General features: G+C 35.0%; 1 protein-coding gene across 1 annotated transcript; it reads right to left on the bottom strand.

Annotated features, from left to right (window-relative positions):
• Positions 1–1,440: 1,440 nt before the first annotated feature.
• LOC138702321 (TD and POZ domain-containing protein 3-like) lies at positions 1,441–25,494 on the bottom strand. Its single transcript, XM_069829910.1, has 4 exons — positions 25,184–25,494; positions 20,632–20,761; positions 9,135–9,268; positions 1,441–1,685 (listed from the first exon to the last, which is right to left on the bottom strand). The coding sequence occupies exons 2-4, from the start codon at positions 20,737–20,739 to the stop codon at positions 1,454–1,456; spliced, it is 474 nt and encodes a 157-aa protein (XP_069686011.1). The 5' UTR covers positions 20,740–20,761; positions 25,184–25,494; the 3' UTR covers positions 1,441–1,453.
• Between the last annotated feature and the right edge of the window lie 7 nt (positions 25,495–25,501).

The following is a 25,501-nucleotide window of genomic DNA, read 5'->3' as shown; positions in this document are numbered from 1 at the left end:
TGGACTGTCTCTGAAGGTCTGGGGTTCGAGATTCAGTGAACGCGAGTGACGGAGTCAGAAGAACTGTGAACTGAGAACTGACAGTTCTGATTTGTAAATAGTGCTTTGTAAATATTAGTTAAGATTAACAGTTCATTGTTGTTCGTAATAGTCCAAGTAAATTGTCATTGTTGTTTGTGGAATGCAATAACGAACACTGTGTTACTGTGTGGAGAGCAAATCCTATTGTTGAGTAGTAATAAAATTTACAGTAATTATAACAGTTCACCCTAAATCCATAAGGTGTGCGGCTTTGTCTCACTCTGTACAGCTGCTGACATGTCAAGAATATTCACAACACCAACCAACTTTGTGGTCACTTCTATAATCTTCAGACAGATTTGGTGAGCTTTTTAAATTATTCTATACATAATTCTGTAACAGCATGTTACATTGCAATTTTCCATTATTTGAAGCTATTTGTATTTAATAATTTTGATATTAAGATTATTAAATTTTCTGTAATTATAAGAGATAACCGGTTGTTAAAAAATTAGAATGACATCATCCCCTTCACAGAGAAGCAATACTGCCTTATGTCAAAAGCAATTAATCCGAAATTTCTGTCTGACTTTCCCTTTGGCACATATCCAGTATCATGTTATTCCGAATAAGCAGTAAGGTAACCTTTTTAAAACATATATTTACTTGGAATTGTGCAATTTGGGTGTTTTATGCAACATTTCCTTTTGCATTTTTCTCACATTTTACTTGCCTTCTCCCCAACAACTAAAAGAGGGCACTTATCAATAGAAATACAGACTAAATACTAAACAGTTCATATTTACTACGCAGTTTGAATTTTATGCCATGCCTGCCTTCATACAGACTAATAATTACATAGTGTATTTTAGTTCCCCTTTCAATTTCCATTTCAATATTATTGTTCCATAAAAAAGTAATAATTCTCACTAATAGCTTACTATGAGTTTAATACAACTATTGTCCACATCTGTGAAGTAGTGGTTAGCACGCCTAACCGTGAAACGAGTGGATCCAGGTTCAAATCCTGGGTGGGACATGTTATCCCGTTGAGGTTTTTTCGGGATTTTTCCTTAACCTATTAAGAGCAAATGCTGAGTAACCTCCGCCACTGGACTCTGGACTCATTTTGCTGGCATTATCACCTTCATCTCATTCAGATGCTAGATAACCATAGCAGTTGATAAAGCATCGTAAAATAACCAATAAAAAAATAAAACTACCAATCAATGCTGGACAAGTATTTTTCGTATAGCCTACCTTGAAACAAAGGAGGAAATCAATGCTCATTTTTTGACCTATGAAATTACTCGTAATAAATCATAACTAATACGAGAAAATAAACCAAAGTACTTGATTAGAACAAATACAAGGCATTAATATAACTTGAAATTCCAAGAGCACTGTCTAATTTAGACCTTCAATTTAATATCTATTTATTTAAGATACATACCCGTATTACCATATCCTTAATTTCAAGGTCATACAGAACAGAGACGTTCAAAATGTCACACAGCCCCTTCATGTCCTTTTTATCAAGATTGTCCAGGTAGTATACCATGCATATCTTAATTAAGTCATATATCCAATACTTGTGTGCAACCTTGATCAGATCTAAGGCTTCTTCTCTAGAAACGATACCCACCCGGCGACTGTATATAAACCTGTAAAAATGTCCAGCAAGTTAGGTTATTTTTTTCTACAAAATTAAGTAAAGTTTTCATGTTAAAATTTACCTTGCTCATAGGATTTGACTTATTAAATACATGTCTGTCTTTTAAATTGCAACTTAGGATGTCCAATGAAGTGAAAGAGGGATAATACAAGACCGTAACATGTCATATGGTCCAATGCTTGCTTGGATGAAGAAGAAGAAGAAGAAGAAGAAGAAGAAGAAGAAGAAGAAGAAGAAGAAGAAGATGATACATATGATACTCGGCTCTAGTCAGCTCTAATAATTCCTGAAGGAATTGTAGAAAGAGTTAACCAGTTCGAAGATTCTTTACAATTTCTGCTACAATAAGATCATGTTGGGTATTTTCGTGTGCCATGTCACTACACACTCTCACATCACAGAAAAAGTTCATGTAATCTTAGGCTCTTTTCAAAAAAGAAACTAGAGATAGGTAAAAAAAAGCTGGAACAGTTTATTTGAAACTGTTTCACAATTGAAACTGTTTCGATACGAACGAAACAGTTTCGTGTTATAACCTATTCCAACTGTTCCAATGAGTGTTACACTGCTCCAGTGATCACTTCAACTTTCCACATGGTTCCAAGAGATAAACCGTTCAATTTCAAAACAGTTTTCCTCTTCTTTGTTGCCTGTAAAGGCCACGTGTAGCGCTATCATAGACCTCCAATCGAAAGTAGATATAATATTATCCTTGTTCCGCAAGATCTTCGTGCAACAGTATCCTATGTAGGATCGCGCAATTTAATTGTACGAATCGAATTCCCTAATAAATCTGATATTAATTATTAGCTGTCCATTGATGGAGAATATGTTCATGGTGCTCTCACAGTCTACTATATACAGTCGCGAAGCTTGAGGTGATTTTTTTGCAAATCTCGTGATAATGCGCTCCAAGCGGTTAGCAACTAGAAACAATAGATTGTCCACGGTCGACTTTGGACTGTGTCGTATTTCCATCGAGTGCTAGCTCGTTGCGTGTTTCACATTAATGCTTGTGAAATGTTCGTTATTGGTTGTAATGAAAATGTTAATGGCTAAAATACAATAATTGGAATAATAATATTTTACTAGAGATGTAGAAAAATTAAGTTTGTTTTAATGAAATTTATTGATCACGTTTTATTTTCAATTCTGGTGGGATTATTATTGCTTAGGCCTACTTTTCTTTTTCAAAGGTTATGTTTTTAATTATAGCTGTTAATTTTGTTGTTATTTTTATTTGTTACTTTACCAGAGACGTAGAAAAAGTCTGTTACAATAAAATTTATTGATCACGTGTTGTTTCCAATTCTGGTGTGATTATTATTGCTTAACCTCATCCCACTTTGTTAACTACGTAGCCTACACTACAAGTACCGGTACACGTAAGTTACTCCATTAATTCATATTTCCATTATTATTGTTGTAAAGGGAAATGCAAATTAATATTTATTGGTTTCATAGTTAATTATCGCTATAATCTTGAATGAGTGAAGCGATTATAGTAAATTTCAGTTTAATATTTCAATAAGGGAAGGAAGGTGTTAATTTTTCCAAAAGAACACAACGAAAGTGTAACATATTTTGTCGTCTACTAGGAGAGAGATCTGCGATGATGAGGCGATAGTAGCGATCCTAGTGGTGGGCAACTACCCATGTTTGCATTTTTACTACATATTGAGCTTCGCGACTGTATATAGTAGACTGTGGTGCCCTGACATAGTGTTAATTATTAATATACCACGAAAAATATCATCGGCTAATGTCATCGTTATTAAACTCTCCTTGGGTTATTTGCGTTATTTTTACTAAAATCGATTCATTTTGAACTGTAGTTATTACTGTACCCTTAACAGTAACCTACGAAAAATGACTTTCGTTATCATAATACACTGAACAGCTGATTTAAAGACGATTCAAGGGCTTTGAAACATGTTCCCGAAACAGATGAGAGGTTGAAACATTTTTTTTTTCAAATTGAAATTCAAATTTATTTACAATTTACATTTGAATTGAATACATATGAATAGATACCCGAAATGAGCATATGCTCGTGCTCGGGTACAGTCCAGTAGTCTACATAAATTTTACAGGGTTCAAATAATAATGCTGATGATATAAAATAATAGTAACAATAATAATAATAATAATAATAATAATAATAATAATAATAATAATAATAATAATAATAATAATAATAATGACAGAAATGATACAAAGATTGTAATACAAAATAATTCATTAATAATAATAATAATAATAATAATAATAATAATAATAATAATAATAATAACAATAATAATAATACTAATAATAATAATAATAATAATAATAGTGATAATACAAAAATATTTACAATAATAAAATAAATACTAAGATGGATAAAATAAAATATAAAACCACTAGCGAGAGTTAACATAACTTAAATAAGCATATAATAACCGGAAAAAATGCCAAACTCGAAAATCAACAGAAAAGTTCGCTGTATCGCAGACGACAGCAACCGCAGTATTGACATTGTGTTGTGCATTAATGGTAGTAGTGGGGAGCTGAATTCTACGTAACTGCCGTTCTCTTCGAATCTTCTCGTACAATCATGGGAAGTTAATGCTGTAAAAACAAAATGTCTATGAGTCAAACTGTTCATTATTACCAGGATAAATACAAATAATACTGAAATATATTAAATGTATTTGGAACACTTGGAACAGTTAGCACTGATATTGTAAACATATTCTTATGAAACTGTTTCTTTGAAACTGTTATTTTGGAACAGTTTCGTTCATGAAACAGTTACAGTCGAAACTGTTTCTTAAAAAGAACAGTTTATCCCATCTCTAAAAGAAAGCGGTTTTGTAAAGGTGATCTTCTATCTAAGCCTACCCCCTCTTACTTACTTCATAAATATGAACTTACTTGATCAAATTTGGTGTACACTGCACTGTATTACTAAACGACACCTCAGTCCACCACTGTAGAGTGATGGTTAGCATGTCTGACTATGAAACGGGCAGGCCAGGGTTCAAATCCCAGTTGGGACAAGTTACCTGGTCGAGGTTTTTTCCTCAACCAATGGAAGCAGAATTGCTGGGTAACTTTTGACGTTGGACCTCGGACTCAATTCGCCACCATTAATTCACATATCACCACAGTCTAGTATATACAGTCGCGAAGCTCAATACGTATTAAATATGCAAACATTAGGTAGTTGCTCACCACTAGGATCGCTAATATCGCCTCATTACAGGCAATGCAAAAATAGTACCGTCACAATCTATTGTTTCTAGCACCCTCAAAACTCAAGCTTCGTGACTGTATATAGTAGACTGTGATATCACCATCATCCATACAATAGCCCAGGTTAAGTTCACAGTGTGGCATGCTATACTTGTACAAGAGCATGGCCGTTCAGCTACCCTATCATTCACAGAATAGGAGTGGTAAGCACAATAAGCCTCAGGCTGCAGTGCAAGCCTTCGGATCCTCCTCAGTATAAGAGACAAAAAAAGGATACCTCAACAATACAAGCCCAATTCATCAATGTTAAAAACTAAGAAAATGAGAAATTATAAAATTTGACAATGTGAATTAGGGGAGAGTCGGGTAGTATCGGACATCGGGTAATATCGGACAGTGAGTTTCTTTCATCTACCACACGATGATAGTACCTGACTGACATGGTTACATTTCTGTGATGTCGCACAGAGAAATGTAACCATGTCATTCAGGTACTACCATATGGTGGTAGATGAAAGAAACGCACTGTCCGATATTACCCGATGTCCGATACTACCCGACTCTTCCCTAACTTTGTGGCGAGATTAACAACAACAACAGAAATCAATGGTGCACCCAGAAATATGGATTGGGATGGGGGGGGTTTATATTATTTGGTTGAATCAATAACACTCAACATATATTTGCACATCTTATACCACAAGGAACCCCTTCCAATTTTAATACTTGTTGTTTAGACAACTCTCCGAAGACAAGTTTGAACGTCATAAGTGACACCAATAAGGCATTACTCATAAGGCAACTAACAAGCAAACATTCTCATGGAGGCAGATAAAAAAGTTAATTTTTTTTCTTCCACCATGTTAATCACGTCAAATCATGTATATAAATTTTGGCCACTCGAACGCAATTACGAGAGCTGTAAAAAAATAAGTTCGTCTGGGGCCGTTTACAGAAAGAAAACACAATTTCATTGGAGAAATTTACTGGAACAGATACCGTACAGCAATTGTTGAGCCATTTTTCAATATATTCCCTACTAGAATTGAGACATTTGTCATACCATCAGATCGACACAGAAGGCTGTTACACATTGGTTCCAATCCCAGACGACATACTTCTATGACGCAGGGATACAAAAGTTGACCCCATGGTATGACAAATGTCTCATTTCCAGTGGGGAATATGTTGAAAAGTAGCTCAACAATTTCTGTATCTGTTCCAAATGTATTTAAAAATAGGCTTAAGGACTTTACTAATAGACCGTAATTATACACACTATTTAAAGGATGTAAATGATATTTTGTTATTGAAGTGTTGTATCAGTGAAGAATTATGTTGTGTCAGTGAAATGTGTTGTGTCAGTGAAGTGTGTTGTGTAAGTGAAACGTGTTCCTGTCAGTGAAGCTTTATAGTTTATAGTGGCAGTGCAAAGTATTTGAACAGTGTTAGTGAAATCAGGATAGAATCAGTAAAATGTGTCGTAGTTCCAGTGCAGTGAGTGAGTTGACAGCGAAATGAGTGTAATGTTGAAAGGTACTTGTGCAGATATGAACATATCATACTCGTGGGTTTTAGTTCGAACTTAGGCTTAAGATACAAATTAGATTTACTTTAAATGTTATTTTAAGTGATCGTGCTTCATTTAATTTAGGATGTTCCCTGTTATTATTATTATTATTATTATTATTATTATTATTATTATTATTATTATTATTATTATCATTATTATTATAATGATTATAAATTATTGTTAGTATTAATTATTAGTATTATTATTAATTGTATTTTTAATTAATAAGTTTATTATTGTCATTAGTGAGTGTAATTAGTTACCACTACCACCGGGTATATACCCATTGCAGTGTGAATAAATACATACATGCAATAAATCTTCCCATGAAATTGTGTTTTCTTTCTGTTAATGGCCCCAGGGAAACTTATTTTTCATGCCCCTCATAATTGCGTTCGAGTGGCCAAAATTTGTATAAGCATTTGTTTTGACATTATTAACATGGTGGAAGAAAAAAAAAATAACTTTTTTATCTGCCCCCATGAGAATGTTTGCTTGTAAGCCAGGAGATAATGGGTTACGATGGCCAACTCCTTTTCCTCTCCATTGCATACATTGCTGACTAGTACTAATCAGACTTCAGGTGTAGACAAACAACTGTTCTTCCTCTGACACATATCGTCAAGTGAGATGTACTGCCTGATAATAGATATCAGCCAGAACCGCAATCAGAGGTAAGTGCCATATAATAGTACATTATGCAACAAGCCTATAATGATAGTAATTAAGACGCGAGGATGTTTATGAAACGAGCGCAAGCAAGTTTCATACGACTTTTTATGCTCGACCATATTTCTAACTTGAAATTACTCATAAGTATTCATTTTATTATTATGTGACTGGGGAGCGAACTGCCCTTGTGCAATCTCGTAAATTGTAAGATGTGCGCAGACGCGAAAGTATTGATTTTTTCCGGGCAACGAATGTCGACGACCTTGATATAACCTAGAGAGTAAACTTGATATAACCTTGAAATTGAATTCGACATTGAAAAACGAGATGACAAATTGAATTTATTTGAATATTATTTACAATTAACGCTAATTATTATAGTAACAGAACATAACCTTTTGCGACAGTATTGGATCTCCAGCCTGTGTGACGTTTTGCTAGTTGTCTTTCGATTGCATATCCGAGAATAATCGAAAACCTTAACTTTAATGAATAGGTGTACTTTAATGACATGCATTAAAGGACTGCTACCAGGTGTATAATTTCATTACTACATTTCGGCATGGTCGAGCATAAAAACATTAAAGCTGTATAGCTGTATCCTTAAGTCAAGTATGGGTGGTTTGAGAAGTACAGACTGCGTGACTGAAATGTGATTGACTGATGGAATGGTTGGAGCTATAAAAATTACAGAACTTCGAATATTATCGAACGAAAGTTCGTACTTTTTAAACAAAGTATGTTGTAAAAAAACCAGTCATATATAGACCTGTTTAAAAATAAATGTTTCAAACATCACATACTTTCAACAAAAATAGATATAGACATGTCAAGGCATTAAAAAGCTTTTTCTTCTTTCTCTCTTCCCTTCCCTCTTTTTTTAATTTGGGGGAGGGGCTTAGGACTCCTTAGCTCCTAGTAAGTGCGCCACTGATAATAATGATAATAATAATAATAATAATAATAATAATAATAATAATAATAATAATAATAATAATAATAATAATAATAATAATGCTTCTTTAGACTGCAGAAATGTATTTTATGCTACATGGTGTCTACAGCTTCTCGCAATAATGAACATATTGTATAAGGTAAATAACAAATTCTGAACTTTTTCAAATTACATGGTTGTTTACACACTAAATACTTCAAACCAGCAATCCAAAATAACTTAAAAATTGGAGAGAGGTCGATACAACAATATCTCGATGCTCAATACTGCTATTTGTTTACAGCTTCGATACTACAGCTTTAAAAGTGAGAATAAGTGTTTGTTTGAGAATTACTTCATTACAGTTTTCTCTAGCCTTTTGGATAGTTTCTCATTTGGAACAACAAAGGAAGTATTGATGTCTGTTAACAGGAACTATCATACTTCTTTTCTAAATTTGGTACAGCATATAGATTTTGCATTGAACACCTACGGCACTAAAGTAAAACTTCATTTATATGTTTTTCATGGGGGCCTGAAGAAAAAACGCGTAAGTCACGAAAACGTGTAATTCAAATGACATCTGTTGTTCTTTACTAATACTGAGTTCTTGGAAATAAAGCCATTAACTCTCTTGTTCTCCAATATTTCTAACACACAGTGGGTTTAGAGGAAAAGGCTGGACATTGCGCAAGATAAATATTAGAAACATTAAATCTAGACATTTGAGATGGGCAGAGTATGTAGCACAGATGAACTAATCCAGAAATGCTTGTAGAGTGTTAGTTAGGAGGTCGGAGGAAAAAAGACCTTTGGGGAAGCCGAGATGTAGATGGGAGGATAATATTAAAATGGATTTGAGGGAGGTGGGATATGATGGTACAGACTGGATTATTCTTGTACACGATAGGGACCGAGGTGGGTTTATGTGAGGACAGCAATGAACCTCCGGTTGTTATTATTATTATTATTATCATCATCATCAAGTTTATCATAATGATAATTGTTAACAACAAACTTACTGAAGCATCTTTTTGAACACACCAGGTTCAATATCCAACAATTCCACGGGGTCTTTCTCTCCAATAGATCCATAGAACTGTTTCTCGAACACAGGGCTGGTTATTGCCAACAAAACTTTACACGCCACAATTTCCTGTAACATAGTTCGATATTTACATTGTCATTAATTTTCACTCTACTTTCATTTGTTTTAGGTTAGCACCTCAATACTCACGATGACAGTATGAATTCGCCTGAAGTAATTTATTATACTACGACAATGTGAGGAATATAATGAGCAATGGAGAGTGTGAAATGGACAGACAGAATAAGAAATTAAGCTATGCTAGAAAGGGTAAGTGAAGGAAGAATAATGCTGAAACTGATCAGAAAGAGAAAAAGAAATTAACTGGGTTTGCCTAGGCAGAAACTGCCTACTGAAAGATGCACTGGAAGGAATGGTGAATGGGAGAAAAGTTCGGGGCAGAAGAAAATATCAGATGATAGACAATATTAAGATAGATCGTATGCAGAGACTAAGAGAAAGGACGGAAAATAGGAAATATTGGAGAATGAAGGGTTTGTAGTGAAAAATCTGCCATTGGACAATAAAGTGTGAATGAATGAAATATAAGGACATGGAAAATTTTCGGTGCACAAGATTCTGTTTACGTATTATGAACCATATAAGATTACATACCTGTCGACCATTTTAGAAATCTCTTAACAGTAAAGAATACTAGACATGTTATCAGAGCAATGAATATATATATATATATATATATATATATATATATATATATATATATATATATATATACACAGGGTGTTTCAAAAATACGGGGCATAATTTCTGGTATGTATTTCCCACATGTAGACAATCAAAATAGTTCATTACAACATGTGTCCAGAAATGCTTTATTTCCGAGTTATGGCCTTCACAACATTGAAATTCACCGGAACGTTTTTCTTTCCGCAGGTCGTTGCCGTCAAAGGAGACATTAAGAGGACACTCTGACAGTTCATTCCGAGGCAAAGGTTACATTCAGTGTTGTGTAGGCGTTAGACTGTGCGACATGTATTCAAATCAAGAGCTGGCAGAGATACACTTCATGTACGGTAAGGCGGACGGCAATGCTGCGCTGGCTCGTCGTTTGTACCAGGAGATGTACCCACAGTGACAATGTCCAGATCGGAAGACATTTGTATGTCTCCATTACCGTCTGTGCGAGTATGGAAAATTTAATTCTCCTGGTTTGGGAAGGGGACGACCAAGATCTACAACTCCAGAAGTACAGGAGAAGATTCTGGAGGCTGTGAACATGACTCCTTCTATCAGCACACTAAGGATAGCGTTGCAAGTCAGTGTTCCTCATACGACTGTCTGGAGACTGTTGAAAGAGTATCAATTGTATCCTTATCATTTGCAACGTGTACAGGCCCTGTCACCAGCAGATTACCCCGCACGAGTTAGGTTCTGTCAGTGGTTCTTGCAGCAGTGTGGTGTAAATCCGAACTTTCCTGCCTTAGTATTATTTACAGATGAAGCACAGTTCACACGAGATGGCATAACAAATTTCCACAATCAGCATATATGGGCGTATCAAAACCCACGTGCAACTGTTCCATCTCATCACCAGGTGCGGTTCTCCCTCAACATGTGGGCCGGTATCATTGGTGATCGATTAGTTGGACCCCATGTACTTGTAAACAGACTTACGGGGCAGGCGTACACAAACTTCCTGGAAAACACCATACCTCATGTTTTAGAAGACACTCCACTGATCAATCGTCAACACATTCACTTCTTGCATGATGGCGCTCCTGCACACTTCAGTCGTACGGCTCGCCGGTACTTGGATCGAAGGTTTCCTGATCGATGGATAGGTAGAGGTGGCCCAATTGCTTGGCCTACACACTCACCTGATCTGAACCCTCTTGATTTCTACTTGTGGGGCCATTTAAAATCATTGGTTTATTCGTCTCCGGTGCCTGATTTGGAATCCCTTTGGAATCGAATTGTGGCATGTTCTGAGGACATACGCAATACTCCTGGAGTTTGGGATCGTGTTTGCAGGTCAATGAGACATTGATGTGAGGTCTGTATTCAAGCAGGAGGTGGACATTTTGAACATCTTCTGTAATGACAACGACCTGCAGAAAGAAAAACGTTCCGGTGAATTTCAATGTTGTGAAGGCCATAACTCGGAAATGAAGCATTTCCGGACACATGTTGTAATGAACTATTTTGATTGTCTACATGTGGGAAATACATACCTGAAATTATGCCCCGTATTTTTTAAACACCCTGTGTGTGTGTGTATATATATATATATATATATATATGTATGTATGTACGAGAGCTGTTCAATAATGAATTATTTTTTTTTGTAACATCATACCTTTATTTATCCTCCAAATTTAAAATCCAGCAGCATTACAGAGTTGGTCATCCACTGCGGTCTCTGGGTTCATTTGCACTTTATAGGGTGCACAATGGGCCATTCGTATCTAGTTGCTTTAGTATCATTCTACGTCTTTACATAGGCAGAAAAATCCTCCAAATTTTCATGGTCTCTCTCAAATAGTCCCTATAGATTTATGAGGAATTTGCATTGGTGCCATGTGTTATAATGTAATACTTACACACTATATTCTTCAAAAAACTCAGGAATTTGAAGGAAAGCCTTTAACTTCTAAGCAAATAAAATTATGAGGATATCCAGTATTACTCTGAGCATTATTTCTTTATTTATACAATTAATTTATTTACTTATTCATTCAATTTATTCATTTATTTAGTTACTTATTTATTTTTTGCAACACTCGATATGTAAGTTAATTTATTTTTAACATATATTTGGCAGTGAAAGTAAAATTTCCAATTCATTTCTTAATTGCCATGACAACAATGCATATTGTTAAAACCAGACCAAAAAATGAAAATAATTAACGAATATATATGGCCAGGTCTTGTTTATCCCTTGCAATGCACTCCACTCAATCAACTTCCTGAAAATTTTTTGAAAAATATTGATAAAATTATCAGAAGTGTAATCAAGGAAATATTGTCCCTCCCAGATGATACTCCGAATGCCATGCTGTATGCATCGAAGAACGTAAGAGGTCTTGGAATTCTGAGAGCTGAATGGGAAGCCAGTATTCAACACTATAACATCTGTAGGCGACTGGAACACGTGAATGATGCACATCTACATCACATGAGAAATCTAGAAGAGGAGAAGAAAACATCTCTCACGCGCCTGAAGATTGCTCCAAACAGCGTCACTCCTCAAACTAAAGGAAAACATCTCAGAGAAGTTCTCAGAAAACAATCATTCCAGTCATGGTGCCAGCTCCCACATAAAGGCAAAGGTGCTTGTACATTTGAAGAATGCCCCAAAGCCAACTCCTGGATCTCCTCTAAAAAGTGTCTTTCGTCCTCGGAATACATCAATGCCATCAAGATGTCTTGCAACGTCACCACAGTGAGATCTGTCCCTGGCAGAACCTTCAGTACTACCCATTGTCGCCATCCCGGCTGCAGCAAGACTGAAACACTTGGCCACGTACTGGGGTTCTGTAAGAAGGGAGAGCTGCTGCGTAACAACAGACACCATCGTGCCCGTACAGCAATTGCCAACCTGCTAAGAAACAGAGGATGGGAAGTACATGAGGAGATTCATTGTGTGTCTGAAGATGATTCTCATAGAAGAGTCGATATAATTGCCATCAATAGAAGAACCCAGAAAGCAAGGTCTTAGACCCTACGATTTGCTTTGAATGAGACACAAATCAAGCACTGCAGATAAATGATGACAAGCGAGCTAAATATGTACCTTGTCTTCCATACCTCAGTGAAAAATATGGCATTTCACTTTACAACTGGGATGTTACAGGCTTACTATTTGGAGCGAGGGGTTGTTTACCAAAATGTACATGTAATATCCTTAAATCCTTTAAAATTCCCTTTTATGAGGTTCAGAAGATTGTAATGGAAATTCTGAAGGCCTCTCTTCAAATTTTACACTATCATCTATATATTAACACCTAAATTTTTGTTTTAATGTACAAATCTAATCCATATTTTTCCCGTTTCATTTCCCTTTATCTTTTATGCTGTTAATTCCGGATCCCAGTGGTCAACCTCACTTGAGGACAGATGATTTTAAATCTTAGTAGTGAACAAGTCTGAAATACTTACAGTACTAGCTCAATATGTAGGGAATATGCATGCAATGACCATGATGATACCACTGCACAGTGGGCCAGATTGAGTCAAAAATGGGACAAAATTGAAAAAGTGAACTTTTTTTACAATACTTTTGACAGTGTATACTCATAGTAGGGATGTTGGTGAGCACTAAACTCATGACGCATCATCGATAACATGTTTTAACAACTGTGGCTACAGCCTTGAAAGAGAGCTATTGTAACCAGGCGATAAAGAAATAACAATGGCTGAGAATGTTAGAACAAAGGGTAAGTTTTATTAGGAATATATGTCATTTTGAATTGGTTTAAACAAAGTGTAAATATTTGTGATAACTTGGAGGGATGCAATTTAAGCTAATATATTTTAGTTTTCAATATTTAAAGAGGGTTATTAAGTGCGTGTCACTCGATGTTACGAAAACGTTTGTGTTGATGGTTCAAACAGACCCTATAGATTGAAGAAAAGTCGTATTCAGCTGCAGCTACTTGCACTTTTATGTTTAATGTGCGAAAATTCAGATACTTAAGTATTATTCATTACTATTCCAGATGACCGCTGTTTTTATACTGTGAAATCATGGAAGCCCTGCTACAAAATAATAATGATAAGACAGCTGTTCACGAGTTTGTTATTTCATAATTAGGATTATGTGAAAATTGTCAACAAGATTTTTCTTCAGAACTAAAGAAAAAAAATAGTTCATTCTCCAGTATTTTAATAAAAGATAGCAAAATTACTACAGAATGAAAAATAAATAGGAAGAAAAATATGGCAGTTTGTTGGATCAAGAATTTAAGCTGCCCCCATGTAATAAATTTCATGTTGAACATGTTTCTGGATGTATAGCCATTCTGGGCATTCAAGAAAATTGTTCTCTGAAACATCTAAGAAGACTAAGAGGGAAACTGAACATCTCAGAGAAGCTGCTGATCCTGCTGAGCTTACTGTTGCTACTCAGATAATTCTGAAGACTTCTGGTAAAAAGAAGCAGCTAAACTAATGGAAAATGCTCTAAGTACACCACCCCGTGCAGCAAAAATTCCAACTGCATATAACGAGCATAGTGGTTCCTGCAAAAATGTTATAAAATATAGTGGTGATGACGTTTTAACCCTGATAATGGATGCGAAATTATCTAATACACTTTATTGAAACTACAAGCAGAACGTAGAAATGTAGATTTATATCCAATGTACAATGAAGTACAAGAAGCAAAGCTGCATTGCTATCCATGTGATATTACTGTGAGAAATAAGTGCAGAAGTGAAGTTACAGAGTCTATTAGATCATACAGCCAGACGAATTTATGAAAAGGAGAAAGGAAGAAATTCAGAGTCGGTTTCGAAATCAGATGGGACTTCTTGTGGACAAATCTAAACCAGGGGGATTGGAAACTCAAATGACGGGAATTCTCCTGGAAGTTTCTTCTCAAATCCCGAATTAACATCACCCATAACCAGGATAGATAAAGAATTATACGTTTTCCAGTTCTTCGAGTAATTTCTAGTGGAAGAGATATTAAAGTCGATTCTTTCAATCAGTGTGCGCTAGAAAATGCAAAATTGTTCTTTCAGAAGTATCCCTGGTTTAACCTCCCAGCTAGCGTACACAAAATTCTCATCCATGGGTCTCAGATTATTAACTCAGCTCTGCTTCCAATTGGACAGTTATCTGAGGAGGCTCAGGAGGCTCATATTAAAAAGATACTAAGATATACCGAGAGCCCCACATAAGGAAAAGTTCTCGTAAAAACACAATGATAGATTTAGTCAACAACCTTCTCATATCTTGTATGTATGTATTTTTATTTACACTGCAAGTGGGCAAGCACCCGGTGGCAGTGGTATATACAATATAAACAATACACAAAAAAAAAATGATAAGCAATACACAATAAATTTACAATACACAATACAATTTTATACATAATACAATAAGAATACACAATATAATTTAACACAATAATAATAAAACATAAATAAAATACCTAATTTTATATTACAACCTACATAATTATGTATAGTCCCTACATAAGTTTCAATAGTCTTTCACTTTATTCTCATCTCACTCACTGTAGTGGCACTATGACACATTTCACTGACGCACTATAACACACTTCACTGACACTATAGAACACATTTCATTGACGCTATAAATTATCACTGATCGGAACTATTCACTGCACTGTAAAACCATAACTCCACTGACTCACCTCGCTTCACTGATACAACAGTTCAAATAAGTCAAATAATTACACCCTTATGCATACTTATAAACAGAACTACATTTAAACTAAACATTTCTAGTCTAAGACCCTCTTACACGATATTTTTAAATAATTTACAATTCAAACCAAGGAAGTAACTCGTCAAGCTAAATAAATACATGTCACCTTATAAAATTAAATGTTAAATGTCACCTTAATTTAAATTTGCACTTGATACACAACTTTTAAAATTATTCTTGAAACTCCTTAAGGAAGGACAGCCCTCAAAGACCGCTGCAGGTAGGTCAATCCAATCATTTATAGTTCTATTTAAAAATGAGAATTTACCTACATTCGTTTTCTGTTTCCTAAATTTGATTTTAAAATCATGATCGTTTCTACCATAGTACATTGGCTTTTCTAACCGAGCCGTTATGTCTACCCATGCTTTCTGACCTAGATATGCTCTATACAATGATGTTATTCTAGTTTTCCTACGTCTGTTTTCCAAAGTTTCCCATTTAAGATCTTTTATCGTATCGTTTCCATCTTCTCTTTTACCTTTAACAAATTTAGCTGCCCTATACTGGATTCTTTCTAAGGAATTTATCTGATATATTCTATAGGGATCCCAACATGTAGTTCCGTATTCCATTAACAGTCGCAATAACGTTAGATATGCTATTTCCCTCGATTTGGGGCTAGCCTTTCTCAAGATTCTCATAATAAAGTGAAGTGCCCTCCATGCTTTACCCGTAACATTATCAACATGCTCTCCCCAAGAAAGTTTGGAGTTTAAATACACTCCTAGATTTTTACAACATGGTACTTGCGGAATTAGAACACCACTGAATTCGTAATTAAGACTGGTTTCCTCTCGAGTTTTACAAAATGTTATAGATTTACTTTTAGAACCATTTATTTTCATCCTATGCATTAACGCCCATTTATAAATTTTATTCAAGTCTGTTTGAATAGCATCTACATCTGAATTATTTCTAATCTTTCTATAGATAATGCAGTCATCTGCAAATAGCCTCACATTTGATGTAATATTCTGGCATAGGTCATTTACGTATATTATAAAGAGTAATGGACCCAGAACGCTGCCCTGTGGCACCCCTGAACTCATATTTCCAATTTCCGATATTTCATGACCTACTCTAACTCTCTGGGTTCTACCTTTTAAGAATTCTTGGATCCATAGCACCACTCTTTTATCTATTCCTAGCCTACTTAAGGTATCTATTAATATGTCATGTGGCACCAAATCAAATGCTTTCGAAAAATCAATCACAACTGCATCGATTCTTCCACCTCTATCTACCTCTTCAGCTAGATCCTGAACCAGCGACGTAATTTGACTATCACATGAGAAGCCTTCCCTAAAACCATGCTGGCGGTTGTAAAACCAGTCTTTCGCATTTAGAACATGACGAATATAATCCGATATCAAATGCTCCATGACTTTACATACGACAGATGTAAGGCTAATCGGTCTGTAGTTTCTGACATCTAATTTATTTCCACCTTTATGTATTGGTACCACTATAGCTGATTTCCAGTCACATGGAATAGCTGCATTGTTTATGGAAACATGAAATATACGTATTAAGTATGGAATTATGGCCTCGGAACCTAATTTAAGAATCTCTGTAGCAATACTATCTGGTCCTCTAGACTTCCGACTTTTTAATTTCGTTAGTCTCTCTCTAACCCCTTTGGAAGTTATTTTGAAAGTCGAATTTGGTTCAAATTCACGGTCTGTGACACAACCACTCCTATCAGCGGGATTATTATTATTATTATTATTATTATTATTATTATTATTATTATTATTATTATTATTATTTAAAACCGAACTGAAATAGGAATTTAACAAGTCGGCCTTTTCTTTGTCATCAGTTATACTTTCTCCGTTTTGATTTCGTAAAAGCACTACTCCTTCATTTTTTCCTTTTCTCCTGCGTACATAATTATAAAACTGTCTCCAATTGTTACTTTCATCTTCTTTTAAAATGGTTTTTAGAAAATTTTCCTGAGCTATCCTTTTTTCACACTTTTTTCCGATCCTCTCATTTCAAATATCAGGAAGTCACGTAAAAAACACAAAATTCCCTTGTGGAAGGAAGCATTACATCTACTGAAAGACTCTAGTGAGGAAGAAAAAGAACATGCCATTCATGAAGAAAATGTCAGTAATGAAAATGTAATTAGGAATCAGATATTGAATAAAAAAACTATTATGCTGTGAAAGTGCTTTTAACTTAAAAAAAAAGTGAAAACTATTGAATAACTATTGATTTTATGCATCCAAGAAAACAATGGAGACATAAAATAATTTTGTCCCATTTTGAGTCAATTCTGGCCCACTGTGCACTGTCTCCGTTAGCATGTGATTTCATTCTTTTGTCCATTGAGCAGATATTAGGAAAAATACTCTCTCAACACTTCCATTATGACTTGGGATAAATAAATAGAACTGACATATTTTTAAGAGTTCTGAGAAAGTTTCAGTGCTCGCAGAACTACTGGAATTGAAGAATTTGCATCATTGTTTATCTAAACTTAAATCTTTGTCCAAATTAACTTGATTGGCATATCTTTGTACATTACAGAATAATATAGCTTAGAATCATAAATAGTGACATTTTTAGAGTGTAAGAATTCAATGCATGTCAATAGGTCATCATATTTTATATTTTTTTATGTCCTTCAACTTCAACCATTGAAAGCAGTTAAATTCTTTCATAGGTTTTCACCATTTGTTTAGATATTCTGTGCATAATATCGCACATTATTCAATATTCATATTAATTCTAGTTGAAATGCGAAATGACTGACATTTCAAATTTTTTTTTAAAATGCCTGCTGAACAGGATAAAATGATTAAAAAAGAGGAATTGCCGGATTAGCAAGAATCTACAATATTGTTCTGTCACAGCTGTGTGTGCTGGTCAAAAAATAACATGCTCATGAGCTTTGCCATCATTTTAACTTTCTTTGAGGTTGGTGATGATTGAGATTTTCACACAGAGCTTCGTTGCTTGCTCTCAGGGTGAAAATGATGCAACTAAGTCTCATCTTCATTCATGATCTTCGAAATAAACCCTTCACCTTCCTCCTTTAACGTCCCTTTTGGGCTCCACACAAACCTATATGGGAACCTCCAGTTCTTTAGGAGTAAGCAGTCTTGGATTGGAACCCATAGCACACCAACAACTGTCTGTGCATGTATGGGTCACTTCTAATGAAATGTTCTGACAGCTTTCTTAATATTAGTCATCTATCTTCCCTCACAATTGTAGCAGCAGTGTTAACGTTTACATTAATAAAAACTGTGGTTCGAGCCCTAGTACTAGTGTCTTTTCATGATGATTGCCTTCCAAGTTTGAATATTTTGTACCATCTATAGGATAGAATAGATCCCCTCAACTCTAAAGTTTCATATGTTATATCACACGATTTTGTAAGAAAACACAACACATATTTCACAGCAGCATATTGTTCTTCATGCACCAACTCTATTGTGTCATAGATGAAACTAAAATGTTTCAACTTGATCGTCTATCACTGGTTAAAGCCAGAAATAAACTGAATTATATCTGTAATCTTCATCTTACGATGTTTGGTGACGTTTGAATTATATCATTATTATGTAATAACTAGCCGTACCCATGCGCTCCGCTGCACCCGTTAGAAATATATATAAAGTAATTACATAATTAAAATAGGACATTTGGACCAGGGAACATTCGTGTTTGATAGAAGTATAAATCGTTTAATATGTTACTTAATTTAAATTATTTAAAAAAATTAAAATGCGATCATTTTGTCCCAGAGACATACATTTGGTGCAATGACAATTTCTTTAACATGTTTCTTAATTTTTATTACATGCAACCATAGTTTAATGAAGATTGACATATCATTTAGTTTTAATGTGTATACTTTATATTACTTGCTTTATGTTTCCATTGAATTATGGTAATAACTTAATTTTAAATCTTGTTTTTTACGTCTTCAGTAAATGGCGCTTGGCCCACTATGGTTCTGAACCCTTCAAATAACTTAAATAGTGATACAGCATATATAGTGATATACAATTACCGGTATATTTCTTTCTATCAAGTTTTCTGTGCATAAGAAGCTATTTTAATCTTACCTGTCCTCAATTCACTCAGAAGTTACTGTAATAAAATTATAGCATTATAGCATCTAGAGAAACTACACTTTCCAATGGTGAAATAATAATTAATTATACAAATGTTTAATTAGCTTTCGATATTACTTCATACAAACACAGAAACATTCCCTGTAGGCTATGTTTAATAGATTTCTATTGTTGTCCAAGGCCCCTTATAGACGAAGTCATTTGTTTCTATTTCATTGCACGCCAATAGGTGGCATTGTTATTTTAATTTTAAAACTAATTTATCTCATTAAATATCAGTCCTATCAAAATTTTGCTTAGAATAAAACTTATCGGAAATCATTTTTAAAAAAAACTTTTGTTATGTAATATTTTCCACGAAAGTCAATAATAAGGAAGATATTTCGATTTATTTAATTCAAGCCCCCTTATAACTCCCCCCCCTTTTTAAATAAAGTAGGCCTATTTTGAATGTCATATAGCCTAAAATCTAAGTTACGACGAACTTAATTTATATTCTAATTTTCATATAAATCGGTTCAGCCATTATCGCGTGAAAAGGTAACAAACATCCAGACAGACAGATATACAGACAAAAATTTCAAAAAAGCGATTTCGGTTTCAGGATGGTTAATTATACATGTTATGACCAATTATTTTTGGAAAAGCGAAAATTACCAGAAAAATTTCGGCTACAGATTTATTATTAGTATAGATATGAGGCACTATATTAAAAATACAACATAAAATTTAAATTTTAAATTCAAAACTGTGTGAGTAAAAAAATCGTGATCATTCATTATCGAACAGCCCACATACAATGATAGTGGAAGTAGAGATACTTGTCAGGATAGACATACTGTACTAGACAGTAATAGTAACTGAATTTCAATTTTTTCATTTTCACTGAAAAACTAATCATTAGTTGTGTATAGTATTTACCTCTCTTTCTTTTCCTACAAGGAACTTGCAATCAGCAGCCAATCCCTTCTCCAAAGCTTCCAGTCCTCTTTCTACCAAGCTGTGTTTAGTCAACTGGCAATTATCCATAGTATTTTCGTCTAAACCAAAGCTGAAATATTAATTCTTTAAGTTCCAGAAATAAATCATTATAGGAAGAATGTCTTACTCGTACCAGAAAAAACTGTGATATATATGAGGGTTGGGGCATGTCATGGCAACTATTTTTTTTTCAAAGGTAAGGGTTGGTATCACAAAATGTCATATGTCGCACAGAAGCTGTGCAGTTATAATGTGTGTCCACAAAACAAGATGGCTCTGTGCTTGTCTGTAATAGAACAGATAGTAATGTTAAATCAGTTGTCAGTGCAGTGCCGTGCAGAATGGATGTAACCCTTGTTCAACAATGTCATTCTCCGTGAGAAGTATGCCAGAGAATGCCACAGAGAGTTGGTAGAAACTGTCGGGAATAATGCCCTTCCATACCAGACAGTCGCGAGGTGGGTAGCTACTTTGAGGGCCTTTAGAACAGGTATGTGTGCTGTAATGATTCTGGCACAGGAACTCTGTAATGTTATGGCAACGATTGTAATAAACATGAGGAGCAAAATGTTGGCATGTTGTTAAATGTCCGTACATTTTGTCCATTCCTTATCCTTTCATCTGTATATTTCACATTTTCCACCCATGCTCGAATTCTCACAAAAAAGAAAAATAGTTACCATGACTTATGCCCCAACTCTCGAGTGTGTGTGTGTGTGTGTGTGTGTGTGTGTGTGTGTGTGTGTATATAGAGACATTCCAAAATGATTAGGCTAGAACAATTTCACATTGTTAATTATATTTTACAGGCCTAAATTATCAAAACGAGGGAGAAGCATAAAACTAGCTATCACAGAATTGCCCTCATTACTCTGCAAATATCGATGGTAATCTAACTCCATCCAGGTATGTTGCAACATGTTGTCATCAATGGTTTGCGTCACTATATTATTTTTCAGATCATTCACATCCTGTGGGAGTGGTGGGTTTTAGACAATGTCCTTCATGTACCCCCATAGAAAAAAACAAATCACAGGGCGTGATGTCCGGTGACTTTGGGGGCCACCATAGAAGTTGTTGATTGCCATTAGCTGCACGTCCTAACCATCAATGTGCTGGCAGTTCATTACGAAATCGTGAATGAAACTGACATTGTACAATTAACACTGATCTACGAAGCTGTAAGATGTAAAACGCTTTCTCCTCATCATTGACAGTCATTTTCACAACTATTCCGCCTACTATCTGGCGGTAGAATTATGAACTAATGGACCTGTTCAGAAATAAACTTCAAGATGTGTTCTATTGTTTTCCACCAGAAAATCAATCACTAATTATGTTGTATTCCAGATGGATTGTGTTTTTATTGTTCTACTCATTTTGAAATGCTCTGTATTTCATTTATTAGGTCATCTTCCCGTCTTTCGTTAACCAACATAATCTTAAGGCACGTGAAAGTGGAGTTCGTGTATTCTACTACTTGCATTGTCGGCAATGTACCTCTTGAGAGTAATACTCGTAAAAAGTTCAAAATATGATTACAATATAACCTGCAAATGTTCGTTTTGTGTCAATATCACGTGTTCTTGAAACATAACTATGGTGCGCAGTAAAAAGGGCGTAAGTCCACCATAAAGCTATTGGTCCTCATTTCAAACTTCATTTTCGCTCTACTTAAAACTTGCAATTTATAATCTATGTTCTTTTTACAGTGCACCATAGACATAACAGACAAGCATTAATATGAATTTTTTTTTTTTAAGGAATGGAAAAATTTCACTGTGTTGCAGCATGAAGTGCATTGAAGACACTATGGCATTATATAGGCAGATACCAAGGTAAATTAGTTTTCCTTACTTACAAAAGGATTTTAAAGAACCTGGAAATTCACTGCTGTCCTCACATAAGACCACCATCAGTCCCTATCCTGAGCAAGTTTAATTCAGTCTCTAGCATCATATCCCACCTCCCTCAAATCCATTTTTATATTATCCTTCCGTCTATGTTTCGGCCTGACCAAAGATCTTTTTCCCCCAGGTCTTCCAACTAACACTCTATATACATTTCTGGATTCACCCATACATGCTACATGCCCTATCCATCTCAAATGTCTAGATTTAATGTTTCTAATTATGTCAGGTGAAGAATACAATGTAGGCCTATGCAGTTCTGCATTGTGTAACTTTCTCCAGTCTCCTGTAACTTCATCCCTCTTAGTCACTAATATTTTCCTAGGCACCTTATTCTCGAATACTCTTAATCTCTGTTCCTCTCTCAAAGTGACAGTACAAGTTTCACATCCATACAGAACAACTGATAATATGACTGTTTTACAAATTCTAACTTTCAGCTTTCTTGAGAGGAGACTGGATGACAGAAGCTTCTCAACTGAATAATAACAGGCATTTCCCATATTTATTAACACTGTTGCTCCATGGAATTTGAATTTTTCCACCTTTTCACGGGACAAATTTCCAATTTTTATATTTCAATTTCGTACTATGTTCTGGTCATGAGACATAATCATATACATACTTTGTTTTTTTTCGGGATTTACTTCAAAACATTAGGGATTTACTTCAAAACCTATCTCATTACTTGTTCCAAGTAAAATTGCCATGTTTTCCCTAATTCGTTTTCCATAGTAAAACTACGGTATATAAATGTTCAATTAAAATAGTCAGATAATAATCTTCATCATACGATGTTGGATGACGTGTATACGTCCGTTGATGTGACATATTAATGAATTTAAATACTATTATAGTCACCTCTATAATAGTATTTAAATTCAGTCAGATAATAAATCAGAAAGATGTAAGCTTGTTATTTAGTGAACAGAAAAGGATTAAATATTTAACATTTGATAAATTTATTATTCAGAAAAAACTTTCGTATGTTAATGTGAAATTATGGTTGGTAATTTACCTTTGTTGAGTAGTTTCAGCTTGCAACGACATTCACTAGTTCTGAAGATGGCTACAAATCAAGCTGAAATTAGTCAACTAAAGTAAATTACCAACCATAGTTTCACTTTAACACAGTAAAGTTTTTTTCTATAACAAATTTACCAAATCATAAGTGTTAAAAGTGTGTAATTTAGATATAGATTAAATTACATTAAATGAATTCCTAAGCGATAACAAAAGTTATAGTCGTGTCACTGTTATTTCCAGCATGACTCCTCCTCTTTACCTACATCTTAGGAAGTGAAGGCTCTATAAAGTCTAGGTAGGTAGTATCGTTCGCCATTGTTGTTCTTTTGTTGCCAAGCTACCAGACGAAGAATCGACTTGCCACACCATTAAACATTATCATGTCGTAGGTCCTATGATGATAAATCAAACGCACTGTAATTGAGCAGCAAATAATGTCCTTGTGTGCTTTCTGTGAAGGCCAACGAAAGAACAAAAATGGCAGGCGATTATGTACGGCATTTATCGAGCCTTAGGAAGTGTATAACATCATCAGCAGCGAATGACAAGACGCACACGTTTAAATGTAGCCGAACTGCAACGTGATTGGTTGCTGAAAATACGAGCTACGGGACTATAGGACATTAAATAGGCCGCCTTTCCAGCGTTGCCAACCTATTTAGAGAATAATACACATCAATAGTGCATTTTGTTACTTATTGTTAGTAATTGACCCCTTTTTCACAGACCTCAGGATTATCTGTTAGAAACCTGGGAATGCTTATCACAGAAGTTAATGCTCCTTTTTTTTATTGTATTACTGCCATTGGCTCATTTTGTTGGAGGTACTGTTCCTACAATTGCAACGGACCTATCCAGTGTTGCCGTTTCAGCGGTTTTCCTCGCTACATCTTGTATTTTTCCTTGTTTAGCGAGTAAAATTTATGGAATTTGCATCGCTAATATAGGGATTTAGTGGTAAAATCAGATCGATCAAAAGTGGGCACACTACGCCTACGTAAACTAGATCAGATATCTCTTCGCCAAGGTCAAGCACACAACTGCAACCGAGGCCATACTAGTCGTGTCATCATATTGCGCAATACTTTTATATCATAACATTTCTTGAATTCCATAAAAGATCTTACATTAGCATTAATCTTTACTATGTGAAACAAGTCAAGAGTCATATAATTTTCCCATAATCTGAAAGAACTGTGTAGTGGCCGGTTTCCATCACCCACTTCCTATAGTATGTGCATTCGACACCTTGCACAATCTTTCAGATTTTCCTGCAATTTTTTTTTTTTTTAAGAGATGAAGTCAGGCCAAGGATTCGTCATAGATTCCTGGCATTTGCCTTCAGGCAAGCAAGTCTGCCGACTGAGCTATGGTGGAGGTTCTACCCCTCCCCAAAAAAAACCATACAATTACAAACCTAAACAATTATTTACCAGTTGAGCTATTTACCAAAAAACCAACACATAGCACACAAATTAATCCAATTTAGAAGCATAAACAATTCATCAGTTGAACTTACCAATAATGCAAAGATACTATTTCATTTATATATTTACACTTGCTATTATGTGGTACACGACACCGCTGTTCGTTTTCTCACTCAGATAACGGCAGTTAGTACTTTCTCTATTTTTGTGCACACTGGATACTTTCTCTACTTTGCTTTATACCTTCCAGCTTTGCGTTCCGATGCTTAATTTGGAAGTTCTTCTCGCTATGACATACAAAACCTAAATGCAGGAAATTAGTAATGACATGGCGAACAGTTCATTCTAGAATATCTATAACGGGGAAGCACTGAAAACATGGAAACCACTGCTTTTTAGATCACGAGGGCAGTGTTGCCAGGTGGGAGTGGGAACATTGGAACATGT

This window comes from Periplaneta americana, chromosome 6 (assembly GCF_040183065.1).
Source record: "Periplaneta americana isolate PAMFEO1 chromosome 6, P.americana_PAMFEO1_priV1, whole genome shotgun sequence".
NCBI classification, from domain to species: Eukaryota; Metazoa; Arthropoda; class Insecta; order Blattodea; family Blattidae; genus Periplaneta; species Periplaneta americana.
Note: the sequence above shows the minus strand (reverse complement) of the source record. Positions and strands in the feature narration are given on the sequence as shown.

Bases quoted from the DNA above. Each gene is read 5' to 3' on its own strand.
- LOC138702321 (XM_069829910.1), bottom strand. From the start codon at position 20,739: ATGGATAATTGCCAGTTGACTAAACACAGCTTGGTAGAAAGAGGACTG. The intron at 9,269-20,631 runs GTAAATACTATA...ACTATGTTACAG, and splicing joins TTGTAGGAAAAGAAAGAGAG to GAAATTGTGGCGTGTAAAGT. The intron at 1,686-9,134 runs GTAAGTTTGTTG...ACATTTTTACAG, and splicing joins GTGTTCAAAAAGATGCTTCA to GTTTATATACAGTCGCCGGG.